Below are 17,217 nucleotides of genomic sequence, written 5' to 3'. Positions count from 1 at the left end.
GCGAATGAGGGAGACTGTGTTGGCAGCTCCGATTGGCTAGTGTTTTTTTCGTTCTTTCGTGAGATTGGCACCAGTACTCTGGCTCCTCCCCCGCCACAGGGGGCGGGAACAAGGAAGAGAGTCCCGAGCAGGACGGAGGGGACGCGTGTCCGGTGACAGCGGGAGGTTGGAGTCAGCATGGCGGAGCCCGGAGAAGGGGAAAAGGTAGAGCCGGCATCCGAAGCGCTGTTGCTCATGGCCAGCGGTGATGGGGAAGAGGATGCAGAGGAGATCGTGGAGGTGGTGGATCTCGAGCCGTCTGGACCGGGTAAAGGAAAAGAGAGCGATTGGGTAGGACCCTGGAAACCAAGGGTTTGACGCAAGGCACGGGACTAGAAGATGGGGTTTCCTTGTAAGAAATTTGTGGGAGAAAAACTGTCCCGGACGTCTGGAAAACTAGTGGAGTGGCATGAGTTTTTTTTTTTCTTAGAAGGAAAGATGATGATGATTACAGTTGTTACTGTTTGTTTAAATTGCATTCTTATAGAAAATACTTCCTTTTAAAAGGCACGTAGCAAAACAAGTAGTGTTTCAGATAGGTATGGGTTCGCAAGAAACTTAGTCTAACATTCTTTCTAAGATAGTCCTCAAGTCACATCAGTTCACTTAATGACCCTTTGAAGTTACAATGGCACTGAAAAAAGTGACTTATGACCATTTTTCACACTTATGATCATTGCAGCATCCCCATGGTCGTGTGGTTTACATTTGGATGCTTGACAACTGACTCTTATTTATGACAGTTGCAATGTCTAGGGGTCACGTGATCACCTTTTTGCAACCTTCTGACAAAGTCAATGGGGAAACCAGGTTCACTTAACAACCGTTTTACTAATTTAACAACTACAATGATTCACTTAATAAATGTGGCAAGAAAAATTGTAAAATGGGGCAAAATCACTTAACAAATTTCTCACTTAGCTCAATTGTGGTCATAAGTCGAGGACTGCTGGAGAGGGATTTTGGAAATGGAGCCTGGATATTTCCAACCTGCTTTCTCTGTGAGGCAGTTTTTTGACTTGTGCTTTTTTAAAAATGAAACAGAGAAGTGGCTTTATTTTCCTTCTTTAGAATGGTTAATGGAGAGATCAAACGGGTTAATGAGAGAACAGAGAGATCTGTTACTACATCTGTTTCACATATGAATCTAAGGAAGAAGAGTTGGCTGCTGGGTAATTTTAAAACTGCCTTTTTCTCTCGCTGCAGATGATCTGGCTGATGAAATAGAAGATGTGGATTTAGAAGAAGACTCTGCTTGGGAGGAAGATGAGGGGGTGGAAGAAGGCATGGAGGCTCAGGATGACAGTGAGGTCACATTCTCTAAGCATACAGGTGAGCTATTAAAGGGATAAGGGAATGGCTTTTTCCTTTGTTAGTTGCTGCCCCAAATTAAATGCTTTGTCATTTAGAAGCTCAGGAGGATTCTGCTAATTGGTTATGAACTGCCAAGGCAGGAGCTTAGCAAGAAGTTTAGAGTGCAAATCTTCCCCATGAATCAAAAAGATGGATTCTTATATATGTGTGTGTGTGTATATCAACATACTTTCCATTGCCTGTATTTATGATAGCCAAATGCATGTGCACAGACTCATTCTGTGCTGTCTCTTTACCATGTATGGAGGGACACCAAGTATACACCAAATTTTATGTTGTGTATGTGTTCAGTGTCATGGTCACTGATCTCTAGCACAATTGGTTGGTGTGGATCGTTTATCACTGACTTGTATCGGTACCTATTAATGGACCAACTCTTATTTATTATAATTACTTCCATCCACAGTTTAAGTGAAACTTGTCAGACCAGCATACAAGGAATATAAACAATTGTAAATAAAAGTGCAATAAATATATTGCAAAACTCAAAGAACAACAGGATTGTCCATTGTTTTCTAGGATTTTTTGTCACAGAATAGTTGATAGTTAACAGCAATTTGATATGCCAGAAAAAAGGGATCTATGGTTCTTTTCACTTCACTTCCTCCCTCTCTCTTTAGCATACTTTCCACAGGGCTGTTGACAATAATGATCTATAGGTTACAAACCAGAAGGACTAAACTAAAATCACATGATATGGCTCACTGTAATGTGTGAATCAGGCCAATAATGGCTTGCTCTGGAGTTCTATCTTGCCCATTGAAATCAAGCAGCGGTAATGTGAATTGTGCTGGATTCTATTCTAAGCTGAAAATAAAATATGTCTTAAATGACTAGCTATTCCTTAGCAACAAAACATGTGATATTCCTTATAGAATAGATTAACACTTGAAGAAGAACTATGTCAAATTTCTTCGTTGCTTTTCTTAAAGTGCTGCTAGATCTTTGAAACAAAAAAAGAGGAAGAGCTGGCTTCTGTAGTATTTTGCTGGGTTTCTATTTGGAGGTTTTCTCAAAGACAAATCCAGTTCTAGCTTTAAGCAGATAAGCTAAAGTCTTAGAGGACGAGTGTCCTTTCCCAGACTTTGGTTTTCATTGATTTGATTGTTCTGAATTCATTGACTATCTTTGTTTACAGGAGATTTCTTCTATTACCATTGTTCTGTTAATTCTCCACAGCTTCAGTTTTCTGTGTCAGTCTTGACCCAAAGACCAACACTCTTGCTGTGACAGGTGGTGAAGATGACAGGGCCTTTGTGTGGCATGTCAGTGATGGCGAGCTCCTTTTTGAGTGTACAGGTGAGGTGTGCCAAAAGCAGAAATCTCTGCAGAGTGTATTGGCTGGCAACATTGTTTCCAATAGGGCTCACATTATCATACTGTCACACCCGTCCGACGACGTCCCGTGGGGCTTGACACATACTTGCAAAAACAATAGGTATAGTAAACATATTTTTGGTATCTTGATCAAAAGGCATATAGATTTCTTGATCTAGGCACCTTTTGAGTGAGTTGCAAGACATCGAAAAAAAGGAGCCAGCTTCCATATCCCATATAAGATGGATTAATTTCTCCCCACCTAATTTTTCCTTTTAGCATTCAAGTCACTAACCAATCAGATGTCTCTGCAGTGATCATAAGCAGGAAATATCTATTTCAGCCAATGTTCCCCTACTTTCCCTCCAGAAGTAGTATTGAATCTCCAAGACTGATGGCATGTGATATACCTGTCTGCACTGAACTTATCTAATGCCCCTTTAAAGCCATCCAGGTTACTGCAGTAGGTTTACATTCTTAGCCGGGGAAAGTTTGATAATTGATGGAATAAGGAGACACCAGCTGGACATTCTGGAATTGCGGGACAAGAAATAGTAATGCTAAAGCTTAAATTAAGGCCCAATTCACCTCACTTTTGCAGCCATTTGCCATACAAATCAGTTCTTCCACCATTTGGTCTCTCTAAAACCTGCCTGCTCCAAAACATAATCATCTTCTTCCCACTGTCTCTAGGTCACAAAGATTCTGTCACTTGTGTTGGTTTTAGTTATGACTCCACTTTCGTGGCCACGGGTGACATGGGTGGACTCATTAAAGTCTGGCGAGTTGATGCCAAAGAAGAGATTTGGTCTTTCGAAGTGGGTGACTTGGAGGTGAGCCTGTGAGTGTCATGGCAAAAGCTTTGCCTGAAAAGGGCAACTGACTTTCCCAATGGAAAGCGAAGCAAACTTGATAAATTATGGTGGCGCTATCCTTAGAGATGGTAGTACCTTTTTTGTAACCCACACAGTTTTGCTAGAGTTGTACCAATAAAGAAGCATATTTGCAGCTCAAGGTTGAAATGAGGGGTCTTTGATGCTCTCTGAGCTTGGTTGTTTTCTTGCAGATGTTTCATGAAACATCTGCAAGAAAACCAAGCTTAGAGAGCACCAAGGGCCCTTCATTTGTTAAGAGTGGTTATATTTTATTTTCTTTTTCACTGGTGGAGGGGCTTTAAGGAGCAAAAGCATTGTAAGTCACCTAAAGATGTCCAAAACACTCTTTAGAGTCCTCCAACATCCCTTCCGCCTGGGGAGATACTTAGGGGACAGAATAAAGGCCTAAGCTGCAATTCTTAAGATGCCAATTCCACTCTTAAACTTCTCCAAAGCTGAAAAAAACGTTTTAAACGTCCCAAGAATTTGTCCCCTCTTACTTGTGAGATGAAATCATCTCTGCTATGTTCTCTATAGCTCCCAGACAGAGTAGGAAGGCAAACATGGTCCAGGTCAAAAAAGAAAAAAAGACTGTTTCCACATGTCCTGACTAGTTCCTGTTTCACTGAGGTAAAATGCTGGAGAAGTTGAAAGACCATAAAGTGGTATATGCGGTTTTTCTCCTTATTGAAGAAGATCGCTTTCCTTGCATGGTTTTCGGGAAGTATAAAATGTGGCCTTTTCAGAATTGGATGAGATCCATCATTCCAAAAGAAAATTGTCACTCCGGGTGAGGCAAGGAAGCGGGGCAGGGGAGGAGGGGAAATGAGCAAGTTACCTGTGCATCCACCACCTCCACCATCCAGTGAAGCTAATTTAGAAACCTGACTTACATCAAGCCCCTTTCTACTAAATGGTTCTTTATAATAAACTGTGATGTTATTTATTCTAGTGCAGGGGTAGGCAACCTTGGCTCTTTCATGACTCATGGACTTCAACTCCCAGAATTCCCGATCCAGCTGGCTCGGGAATTCTGGGAGTTGAAGTCCACGAGTCATAAAAGAGCCAAGGTTGCCTACCCCTGTTCTAGTGCATTAGAATAACCTTATATGATTATGAGCTTCCTGGGTGATCTCTAGGAAGCCTGTAACTCTTTAAGATGCTATTTGAATCCAAGATAATAAACTTTTTAGAGATATGCTTAGGTTTTAGCTGATAATTTCTCACATTGGCGGAATTCGCACTTGACACTAAGCCATAGTGTATTTATGTGTTGCTTTGACTTAGCGCACATGAACCCAAGAATTATATTTTGTATGGTTTTTAGCATAAACTGTGTGACTCTAGCCAGTGTAAAGTATTTGAATACTCTGGTTAAAATAAACTGGGTCATAAATGAAACAGGTGAAGAATGTGTTGATTGACTGGACAAACAGCCATTTTCTTTCTAGCTTTGCTCTTTTCCCAATCTGTGGCTTACTTTCTTCTTCCAGTGGACAGAATGGCACCCCCAGTCCCATGTCCTTCTGGCTGGCACAGCTGATGGCAACTGCTGGATGTGGAAGATCCCTAGTGGAGAATGCAAAACCTTTCAAGGGCCAAATTGTCCGGCTACATGTGGCCATGTCCTCCCTGATGGTAAGGAGTATTGTTTTTGATGTTAGAATTGCTTCAGGAATGGGACTACCCCAACGCTTCGCACTTCTGAACCCATCCTCTATTTCCTTTTGCAACGAGAAACAACATGGGTTGGGTTTTTTTGGGAATTTTGGTATAGAGGTGGGAAAGTCCATGGGCCTCTTTAAAATTAAATTTGTCTGGATACCCTGGAAAATGACTAACACAAAAATGCTTCATGCAGGGAGAAGGGTTGTTGTCGGCTATGAAGATGGAACAGTGCGCATTTGGGACCTGAAGCAGGGCAACTCACTGCATGTTCTGAAAGGTACCAAATGTGGAAGAAACCTTCAGCTCACCGGAGTATAATACCTGTATCCTGGTCATCTCACCTTTGCTTTAAAAAATTGGGTCTTTTGCCCATTTCTGTTGCTTTAGATTTGCCTGTAAAGTAGGGTAAGCCTCATAGAAAAACCTCTTTTCATGTCTCCTCCTTTTGAAGGATAGTGAAAACAGGATACAGGTTCTCAAGGAAATACAGAATACAAAGATACTGATAGGGCTGGTCAGTTAACTGTATATTTCATTGTGCAGCCAGCTCAGGTTTCCATTTCTGTGTAGTTCAGCAAGTTGGAAATACCAGGAGTACTTCATACTCAAATTGGCTCTGAGGTACAGTCATAGATTATTTATTTTTTTAGGGGAAAGCAGAAAATGAATAAATCAGCATTGTGAGTTTACATCACTAACGTGGCATTGTGGTGTTTCTGTTCACAGAAAACAGGAGTTTGAGAATCAAGATGTTAGCCAAGATAGCACATGGAAAAGGAAACCTTAACAGGCCCTTTCATTGGCTGTGTGTTCTTTGTCTTTCAGGAAATGAGGGGCACCAGGGCCCTCTAACGTGTGTGGCCAGCCAGAAGGATGGCAGTCTAATCCTGACAGGTTCTGTTGACTGCCATGCCAAGCTGATAAATGCTGCAACTGGAAAGGTGAGCACTTCCCTCCCCCTTCCTATTAATTGTCCAGATGTGCAAAGTATCTGCTTGGTTCATTTAGATCAGGGGTAGTCAACCTTGGCTCTTTTATGACTCGTGGACTTCAACTCCCAGAATTCCTGAGGAATTCTGGGAGTTGAAGTCCACGAGTCATAAAAGAGCCAAGGTTGACTACCCCTGATTAGATAGAGTTGTTTAGTAATGCTGACAATTCAATACTTTTGTCCCAAGTTTACTTCAAGGTTTTAACTTTCTTCCCCCATTATTTATCCAATTATCCTATGAACTCATTTGAAGAGAATGAAAATGCTGCTCCAGAGTTACCCAATCAACTTCTCTGGCGGGTGGGGATTTTGAACCTGGGCTCTCTAGTTCCTGGGCCAGTTTGGTACAGTGGTACCAAGCTAGAAACTGGGAGACTGCAGTTCTAGTCCTGCCCCAAGTACGAAACCAGCAATAGCAATAGCACTTAGACTTATATACCGCTTCACAGTGCTTTACAGCCCTCTCTAAGTGATTTACAGAGTCAGGATAATACCTCCCCAACAATCCGGGCCCTCGTTTTACCGACCTCGGAAAGATGGAAGGCTGAGTCAACCTTGAGCCGGTGAGAGTCGAACTGCCAAACTGCAGGCAGTCAGCAGAAGTAGCCTGCAGTACTGCATTCTAACCACTGCACCACCACGGCGCAACAAGGCGCTTTTGTGTCAGTCGCTCTCTCTCTCAGCCAATGGCAAACCACTCCTGAAACTAATTTGACCTGAAAGCACACACTTTCTCATTGCTAGCAAAGTGACTTTGGCATCTGAGAGGAAAGGTTCATTATTCCATTTCAAAGCTGGAGAAAGGTTTGCCATTAAATCATGCCCACCCATGATTGCCCCACATTTTGCCAGTGTGAGTGACGCCTGAGCAGAAGGTAGTTTTCAGTTCCTATATCTCCAGATCCAAATTTAGGATGGGGCATTGGAGATAGAAATAAAATGAAAACTTTAGCCATAATCTCAAGCTGCATTTCAGAGTCACGGTGTGTGATAAGAGACGTCTGATTGTGATTATAACGATCATTTTGTAAGCCAGAAAGTCCAGCCAGAATTTGTTGGTAATCGATAACGATTGGTGTGTACATTTCCAGACTTTTTTTGCATTCTTGGCTAAGATTATAGGGTTGTTGATTTTATTACATGAAGCGTTTATCCAGCCTGTACTTCCAGAAAAGTATCAGTCATAATCTTCTGCTTCTTGAATGCAGAGAAAAGCCATTATTGGCTGCCTCTTTCCTGCAGGTGGTGTCTGTGTTCAAGGCAGAGAGCAACCCGGGAGCTGAGGAGGAGGCAGAATCCAACTCAGTGGAGTCCCTGGGTTTCTGCAATGTGTAAGTATTTAAGGGGAAAGGAGATGTGACTATGAGTTTGGTACAGATGGCATTTTTGTTTTGCTCATAGACACAGTGAGTAAGACTAAATAAATTGTCAATTTGGCCCAGAAAGCTCCGACTTGGCTGAGGTTTTAGGTCTCCTTCCCAGACCTCCATGATTAGCAGATCTGGATGTGGACTGCAAAGATGAAGGAGATATATATTTTCTGGCATCTTATTTCTTTCTGATTCCAGAAAAACGTTACTTAATTCTTCTTTGGCTTTTAGAAACTACTGGGAGATGATCACACACAGAGAATGTGTTTGGCATTAACTACATGCTTCAAAACCATTTCCACTCTTAAGGGCTAGTATATTGCTTTGAATCAGCCCTTCCCAATCTGGCCAAGTCTTCTCTAACCATCCTCAATCAGACAGCAATTAAAGGAAGATATTGGGAATATGATCTACATGGCCTGTAACCAGTTCTGCCCTTGTGCACATCAGAACAGGCAAGGTTCCCGAAAGCCAGCATCATATATGATGTACATCTAAGCTTCCACAAAGGGGGGAATGATGGTTTGGACCAACCCGTACAATGTGCTTTTCTGATGATCGCTACGTGATTCCCCCCCCCCCAAAAAAGTATGAAAATCAGACAAATACTTAGTGCCCAGGAGCTCTTTAGCATACCAAGAGGAAGTAATGCTCTGATGATGTATCTAATCTTTCTACAGGTAGTCCTCAGACTTACAACCATCTGTTTAGCAACCATTCAAAGTAACAATAGCACTGATAAAAGTGACTATGATCAGTCCTCAGACTTACAACCATCATTAGCCTCCCCACAGTCACGTGATCAAAATTTGGGCAGTTGGCAACCGGCATATATTTACGATGGTTGCAGCATCCTGCAATCACATGATCAACCGTTTGCAACATTCTCTGCTGGCTTCTGACAAGCAAAGTCAATGAGGGAAGCCGGGCTTGCTTAACAAATGCATGGTTCACTTAAGAACTGCAGTGATTCACTTAATCATTGCAAAAAAACAAAAAAGGTCATAAAATTGGGCATGACTCATTTAACATCCACCTTGCTTAGCAATGGAAATTCTGGCCTCCAGTTGCGGTCGGTTGTAAGTCAAGGACTCCCTATAGCTTTCCTACAAAACTGGGCAAGGCAAGTTCCAGTAAAAGACCTTCTCTTTGGCTTTCCTGTTGCAGGATGCCACTGGCAGCTCTCGGCTATTTGGATGGGACCTTGGCTATTTATGACCTTGCCACGCAGACTCTGAGGCATAAGTGCCAGCATGAGGTAATGGAGCACATTGTGATCACCGGGGGGGTGGGCACGCTAGGAAGGAAGGTATTCTGGCACAGATGCACCCGACCGTTCATAGGCTGCTTCTCATAATTTTCTAGTGCTCTTTGAGGTTAATGTTCAGGAGGAACTAATAGAACTACTAGATAAGCGCCCCCTTTATCAATAGAGAGGAAAGATAATGCGCAGCTGAAAAACGCTGTGGTTTTATGTAAGTTGCTCTAGCTCAAGTGGAGTCTTTTTAAAGACTAGAGATGGGATGTCCCTGATGTGGGGCAGACAAACAAAGCCACTCAATCCCATCCAGGCCGGCACAGCTTCTAGGCACTGGGTCAGGATTTCAGTAGCAGCGCGTGGTTGATCAGACTTGTATAAAATTGGGTGTCATTAGACTTACTCTAGTTAGACGATCTCATCTACCCAAAGTAAGCCTTATAAGATACTGTGGGCAACGTACTGGAAGCCACTGAGAGATCAAGGAGTACCTGGATGAACGCACCACCCCCATCCCAACTCCACCAAACATGACCAATACTATCTCCATACTGTCCTGAAACTCAGTCGAATCAAGGGTAGTCATCTGCTTTCTCCAGGGTCTTCTGAAGCTGAAGCCCAGTCATTCTCTCCACCACCTCCCTAGAAAGGGAAATTTTCTGTGATGGCCTCTTGAGGGTGGGACAATCAAAAGAAAGTATGGATTCTGGATTCATGCCAATGAATGCTACTAATGCATTTTCCACCTCCATTTACAGTCGGGTATTGTGCAGCTCCTTTGGGAAGAAAGTTCCCCCGTGGTCTACACTTGCAGTCTGGACGGGGCTGTGAGGCTCTGGGATGCCCGGTCAGGAAAGCTCATTAGTGAATACAGAGGCCACTCGGCTGAAATTTTAGACTTTGCTTTGAACAAGTAAGTACCTCGAGAGCTATTTTAGATTGGAGGATGCTGGTGGAAGGTGCTCGGAAGTGGCATGTGGGAATAAAATGGAAGAAGGGGTATAGAAAGCTAAGTTATCTCAAGGTTTAGGTTGAGTAATACACTCATGTTACTCCAGCATAGAGGCACTGGGATGTCATAACAGGTTATGGCTTCAGTAGGAAAATGGGCTCCAACTGAAATGTGTAGGTTGGGATAGCCAGGAATTGGGTTGAATGGGAAGAAGAGTCGTGTTGTTTCTGGAGTGATTCTTTGCATAGGTAAAATAGTTTTCTTTTCAGTTCCCTTGGTGATGCTTATCATTTATTTTTGTGTTAGAATTATATCCCATGTTTTCTTAAGATGGCCATGGCAGTATATACAGTACAGTGTTCCATCCTCCCATTTTTCCCCCACAACAACAACAACAATCCTATGATATGCTCGGTTGACAGAGAGTGATTGGCCCAAAGTCACCCATTGAATATCTGTAACAGAAGACTCCAGATCTAACTCCAGCCCAACATCTTTATGACTACACTACACAGGCTCTCAGTAATGGCAAGAACAAGAAAATAAAATGGATGATATGTCAGAATCATGGGCTTAATATAGGACTTCCCAAGCTCTTTGACTTTTAGACTTTCCGCTTGTTATTTCTACTATGTGATTCCTTTTTTTAACCCACTCACACTGGTGTTATGAAGATTAATTGCATATCTACTAAGCATCGACAGGATTGAGCTCATAAATGACTATGTGATTATTGGTTAATATTTCAAAGGACTTCTTTATATTAATGTTTTTGATCACACTTATTTGATGAATTCTTCCTGGTTATTTGCAGGATTGCTGCTACGTTCCGGCGTCTAAGTACTGATTTTTAAAACACACTCATTCCGAGCCTTTTGCCTCATCCTTTAGCCAAAGAGTCTCCCAACTTAGAAATATTGGCACCAAAATAGTGCTTGCCTTTAGATTTATAATCAAAGAGACAGGATGTGCAAGGAAAGGAAAATGGGATGGAGGAGGAGAAAAATAAGCTGATTCATAAAAACAGCATTGTTTATATTAGCATTATTTATAATACTTTGTATAATTTGATAAAGATATTTGAGGAGTAACCTAAACCAACTGGAGTCTCAGCAGAAATGATAGTATGAGCCTGTTTTTCTTGTCTCCCTCTTAGCATATCTTAACTTAATATTTGATTTGTAGTATCATGATATTTTTTGCTTCTTTCCTTTTGTTTTTTTTGTTTGGTATAAACATACATATTGAGGCATACAGTATATATGTGACTATATGCATATTTAATCATATCTCTCTCTCTCTCTCTCTCTCTCTCTCTCTCTCTCTCTCTCTCTCTCTCTCTCTCTCTCTCTCTCTCTCTCTTTTTGCAGAGATGCTTCGCTTGTAATTACTACTTCTGGTGATCACCAGGCCAAGGTGTTTTGTGTGCAACAACCTGACCGCTAGCATTTAGGTGACTGGGCACTGCAAGGGGAGTGTGCCATGTGACTGACGACAGACATACTCATGAGACTTTGGCAGAGTGGATGGGGTTAGCTGCAGTGAGGCAACTAAACATTTCAGAATCATCCTTATTTTGAAAAGAAAGCTTTGCCCCCTCTATCCCCAACTGATTGCTGGGGTTTTCTACAAAAGGCTTTTAAGTATTTAAATCCCTGGTGCTTCGCACGCAAAGCTATGAGAAAACACAAGTGGGTGGGGCTTGGATCAGGATCTGGGCAGTGGTAGGCACTGAAGTGATGTATCTCAGAGGAACCTCCATACTTCTCCCAGTTTCAAAGAGATCTCCTCTCACATAATTTTTGAAGATACATACATGGAGATCAGAGGTATCACCTTCTATGTTCTTCCCCTTAAGATGGGGCAAATGGACTGTTACACAGCCTCTGAAATGACAGTAAGGCTCATCCTTCCCTTTTCATTTTGAGCTTGTGCTTCCCCTTCCAGCGAATCATGTGGATTTGTTCAGAGCCAATCAAATGATGTTCCTGAGGCTTTGGAACTCTAGTGGAAACTGAGCAGGTCATCCTGGACTTGAATACATGGACCTCTCAGTGACAATAACAAGACAGCTTGTTGTTACATCTCTAGATGTTAGGACAAAATAAAAAAGAAGACTGTCATCTTGAAGGGCTTGTTTGAATTTGTGGCTTGCTAGACCATGGTTGCACCGACTAGATAGCTAGTTCGTGTGGTAACCAAAGACCAGCCTATTGTCCTGAAACGGGCAAGAGGGAAAAACATAAAGATGTTGCATTGTCTCATACCAGAAATATAACAGTAAGGAGTGTATCAAGTGGAACCATGCAGCCATTCATTTTGCCTGAAAATCTTTTAGGATAGTTGGGTAAAGATACCTGAACAATGGTGTGGGGTCTGGGGTGTCATGTTTCAGATAGGTGCTCATTGCTAGGTAATGTAAACTCAAATTATAACCAAGTACTGTGTTTTCCTTGATGTTCAGAGAAATTTAACTCCAGTCCGAAAGAGAAGCTAAAGAGGCTAACAATATAAAAGCAATTCTACAATGTGCTTCGGGTGGTAGGGGTGGTAAGGAACTACTGCAAGATGCAAGGTTGATATTTAAGAGCCTACTCAGCTAGAAAAGCGAAAGCTAGAGTGAAACTTCTTAGCTGTGGGTGATCAGGGTTTGCTACCAAACAAGTTAGTTAGATGTAGTCTGGAAAGTAGTGCTGTTGTCCAATGCCTTCATTTTCTCAATGACTTTGCTTTTTTTTAGGCAACTCCAACTATGCTACCTGTTGGATTTGCAGGAGTGGTCCAGTACAGCTCATTGCCCAGATTACTTTTACTACAGTCTCACTAGGGAGCCCTTGCAGTATCAGACTTTTGGCTGGTAGGGCTTAGAAGGTAGTTTATTTATAACAGCGTCCTTGCTGCTGCATGGATGTCTTGTTTTCCATCAGGTGGAGCCCAATATTTCCAATTCTGGCTTGCCCTGCAATCTGTAGTGGGTTGTGCTTAAGAGGATTTTTGATCTCATCTGATATAATCATCCTTTGGATTCTGCTTTCAGACTTCACCTACTGCTTTCAAATGCTATCGTTGACTGGAAAACAGAAATATGTATATCCCCCAAACAGTGTACCAATTAATATCACAATGTGTTGGGTTAACCAGAATTTCTCAATAGAGACTATCCTTAAAATACTTATCCTTTCTAAGCTGTTGTGGAACCAACAAAAGGCACTTTCCCCAACACTGATCATTGGATTGATTACTGTTTTGGTTTTTTTTTACATAATCTGACCATATAAAGCCCTTAATGAAACTGTCCTATGAGATTTTCTGATCTTTTGACATTCTTTTCCTTTGCATGAATAAGATTCAGTTCATAGTATGAAGAAATCAACAGGTTCAATATTCTTAATTTTCTGCTGGTTAGTGACTGCAATAAAATTATTTGAATTTGAATATTCTTAATTATGACAAATATCATTGTTCCATGTATGCTTTGCGTCATCAGATCTATGGTAAAAGGTTAAAAAAAATGAGAAACCTTTAGTTTTTATTATATGTGATCGGAGGCCCAGCAGCCAAGCCTGAGTTTGCTAACCCCAAACTGCTCTATGCAAGGATGAAGGAAATAAGAAATTGGCTTGATGTTTTATAACTAAAGATGGAAAGTGGGAATTCCTAATCTGAAAGATCGCTGGATAAGAGGTAGTAATCGCTCCCAATCTTGTTTTAAAAGGGAATTAGACCAATTAAGGTCATGAGAACTAGATTACCTCTTTAATGAGGACATTATGTCTCTTAGTCATGGGTATTAATAAGCATAAATGGCAACCCAGTCTACTTCTGACCTTCTTACAAGCATCTGCTTCTTCTCAGAAAAAGATAAATGGAATTTAAATAAACCCGCAGGCTTAAAAAAACAACAACAGCCCAAGCTCAACTTAATGAAATTTGTCACCAAGTCATCAATCTTTAATTATTTCTTGCCTCTATTGGCAGCCTTTATCATCAAGGTTCACACCAAACACAGCTATAATCACCCTTGTTTCTTAGGAACTTAACCCCCTCTTCCCCCCATTTAGTAGTTAGCAGAAGCTTCATTGACTTAAAGACAGCTTTAAAAAGTTCTTTTATTGAAAACGACATCTAAGGAGCCCAGCATACAGTATTAGCTTTAAGGTATAAATTCTTAGCCTTTTTATCTTAGTATTTTCAGTCAGCGAACATTTGTCCATTCCATTCCCAGCCTTGAGTTGGGAGTTTCCTGCTCAGGGTTGGTTTGGTGAAACAACACTAGTGCCTTCTTCGCCTGTTTCAGCCCTTAAAAGTCTCCAGCATCAACTATAGACATAAACAATTCAGTCTCTACTACAGTGGCTGCCATGCGTTGTTGATGATTCTTGAGAACACCAGGAAAATGGAGGTGTGCTTCAATGTAGTTTGCCTCACCTGTAAAAATGAGACTAATTGGGCCTTGCCTATCTCATGGGGTTGTGAGAGATAGCCAGATCAAGATTAATGGGAAATGGAAGATTTACTTAACGTACTTTGCATGCCTTCATGGTGAATGAATCTAAATCTTTTCAACAAAGATCTTACATTACACAGATCTGATTTTTGAATGTGATCCGTGTTTGGCTTTGTTTTAGTCTGCTTGTGCAAGCTGATCCCATTTTGACATACCCATATAAAGAACCTATGATTCAACCCAGCTACTGGATTTACAAATATCTCAATGACTTCCCAATATCCTTCAACTGCACTACAAGGATTGTAGCTAAGATTGCTGAAATTCAGTTGCTATCATCTATTCTGAGATTCTTACAATGGAGAACAAGGGATTCCTTCCATGCAAGGAGAAAGGAGGGGTTAATGTGAGCAGCAGGTCTAAAAGGCAGCGATTCAGGAGGAGGGGATTTCAATAGAGCTGTGTGGGAGAATCTATTCACAACTGCGTTCATTGATTTTCAACTTTTCCATTTTTTGATAGCAAATCAAAGTCAATGTGTTTTCAAGGCATTCCAGCCTTCTTTGTGTTCTAAGGACTGCCAGCAAGGAAGAGAAAAAGGAATGTCCTTTCTCTTTCTTCATCCGTTTTATATTTAGCTGAATTTTTGAATGGCATGCATATTAGATCCCCAACAAACAACAGAATTCTGAACTGGATTGTGGGGAACCACAATTGGAAGCAAACATTCCAATTTCATTCCAAGCTGAAAGGAGAAGATTGAAGCATTTGTGCTGCTGAATGGGTGGATGAGGGATTTGATGACTTCCCACTGGAAAGTATCAGACTGGATTTGTAGGAGGTTCGTTGTTATTGCCACGGGGCTGATTATTTTGTTTTTGTTTGCACCCCTGTCTTCGGCAGCAGGCTCTATAGGCTTTCTTGGCCATGTCACTCCAAAATTCGGTGTATTGACGATTGCTAAGACTGAGAATGATGGGTATTACAGCAGCACTGGAAGTGCCTATGCAGATAACAATAGGAAGGGTGTTACTACCCTTTATTTCTAAATGCAGTGAGATATTCAAACAAACAATATATGGCACCCAGCACACCAGGAAGATGAGAGATACACTGGCGATACTCTTTGCATGCCTCAGTTCCAGTTGTTGCTCCAAATCTGACGGGGTCTGACTTTGATTCACTGAATTAAGCAGTTTTTTAATGTTTTTAAGCTGCTTTCGGGCAATGCAGAGCATTTGGATACCCATTACAGCTATTGCAAAGATGATTGGGATGATGAACACATAGGTTTCCACATAGAGGTAAGGCCAGGATAAGATTTGTTCAGCAGAGCAGGAAGTATTATTGGACTTCCGTTGGTACCAAGCCAATGGCATGGAGGCAAAACTCAAGGGAGACACCCATGCTAAGCATATGTAAAGACCAGCCCAACGATAAACCCAGGACTGGTGATAGTGCAATGGATGACTGATGCATGTATATTTAGCATAGTGCATCACCAGCAGATTGGCTAAAAAAGAGAGGAAAAGGAAATTGGGCATAGCATAATATGCAAAACACCAATAGGACCACTTATAATTCTCAAATGACATTTTGGAGATATGGGAAAGGGCTCCTCCAGCCAAGAGATCAGCAATGAGCAGACTCAGGAAGAACCAGTTGATGGTACCATGAAGCTTGCGATTGAAGAGGATCCCAAGTATAATGAAAACATTGGCTAGAATGATGAAAGCTGATAGGGACTGGGAAAATAAGGATATAAGATGTTTCATCTGAGCATCTAATCAAGAATCCACAATCTTCTGGGCTTCTGAAATCACTTCCTCAAGGAAATAAGAAAATAGTCTAAATAAATAAAACCAGGAGATATATGGCTTAATATTTAGCTTTCTTTTTAAAATAATGACTAACTATAGAAAAAAATTCAGTTATGTTGCATTTCTTAGTATATTACACAGTGATATATATTCTATAAAAAGAAAACAGGCTGCTCTCAATACTGCGAATGCCCTAATAATGTACTAATTAGTGCAAAACGTCTATGACTTTAGGTAAAGCGTGTAAAAGAAATCTTACAAAAAGTACTGCATAAATATTAAGGGTATGATTAACCACAACAGAGAAGTGAATAATTGCAACTCCACATTTCAGAAATTTAAAATGCAGTCCTACACAAAAATAAACCCACTAATATATTGTCAATCACTCATATCTAGAGTAATTACTGCTAGAGAAACTTTGTAACAGATGTTCCAAATGTGATTTTTTTTAAAAACGATGGATTTGGAAACATTCAATTATTCTACGTTTTCCTCAACTAAGAAAAGCAGAATGTAATTTGGAGATAATGATTTAAAAATAATTTTTTGTGAAAGTGCAAAGCAATCTGGTGACAAGGACACCTCGTATCTGACAAATTGCCATCTGATTTTTATTTTTCTAGATGCTTTTCACTATAAACTGGACAGTGATATGTTGTGAAACAAAGCCTAGTCTCAAGTTATAAATGCTTTAGGAAACCACTCGGGTTCTGCACATGTTCTTTTAGATTAGAAAATAAAAAATGGGGCCATCAACCTCTTCATCCATTTCTGGTAAATGGATGGTCTGGTGCCCCTCCCCACCCCACTACTTCCATGGTAACCATTATGACATATTTGGAATTTCAAATGTGCCTCCTGTCCAATTCTCGGTTTTACACAGTTAAAGGAATTATTTTTAACACTGAAGAAAAGTATGATGTTAACTTAAAATTTCTAGTTTGATTCTGTACGGCCTTGAAATCTAAACAGAACAACTTTTATCTGCAAGATGCTTTTGTAGTTAAGGAAATGAGTAAGATAAAAAAAATATATATCTCTGCTCTTCCTGTGAACTCCACCGTTTCTTAAATCTTCTTTCCCACACCCAAACAGCTTGCCGA

At 40.9% G+C, this 17,217-nt stretch overlaps 2 protein-coding genes across 2 annotated transcripts; one reads left to right on the top strand and one right to left on the bottom strand.

Moving 5' to 3' along the window:
- Positions 1–107: 107 nt before the first annotated feature.
- AAMP (angio associated migratory cell protein) lies at positions 108–13,234 on the top strand. Its single transcript, XM_015820465.1, has 11 exons — positions 108–307; positions 1,246–1,371; positions 2,593–2,712; positions 3,424–3,563; positions 5,099–5,243; positions 5,467–5,550; positions 6,099–6,214; positions 7,507–7,595; positions 8,802–8,892; positions 9,651–9,805; positions 11,215–13,234. The coding sequence occupies exons 1-11, from the start codon at positions 178–180 to the stop codon at positions 11,288–11,290; spliced, it is 1,272 nt and encodes a 423-aa protein (XP_015675951.1). The 5' UTR covers positions 108–177; the 3' UTR covers positions 11,291–13,234.
- A 1,878-nt stretch (positions 13,235–15,112) lies between these two features.
- Positions 15,113–16,105, bottom strand: GPBAR1 (G protein-coupled bile acid receptor 1). Its single transcript, XM_015820492.2, has one exon. The coding sequence runs from the start codon at positions 16,064–16,066 to the stop codon at positions 15,113–15,115; it is 954 nt and encodes a 317-aa protein (XP_015675978.1). The 5' UTR covers positions 16,067–16,105.
- Between the last annotated feature and the right edge of the window lie 1,112 nt (positions 16,106–17,217).

The sequence above is a fragment of the Protobothrops mucrosquamatus genome, unplaced genomic scaffold, assembly GCF_001527695.2.
Source record: "Protobothrops mucrosquamatus isolate PMUCROS unplaced genomic scaffold, P.Mucros_1.0 scaffold1133, whole genome shotgun sequence".
Taxonomy (NCBI): Eukaryota; Metazoa; Chordata; class Lepidosauria; order Squamata; family Viperidae; genus Protobothrops; species Protobothrops mucrosquamatus.
This window is presented reverse-complemented; position numbering and strand designations above follow the sequence as displayed.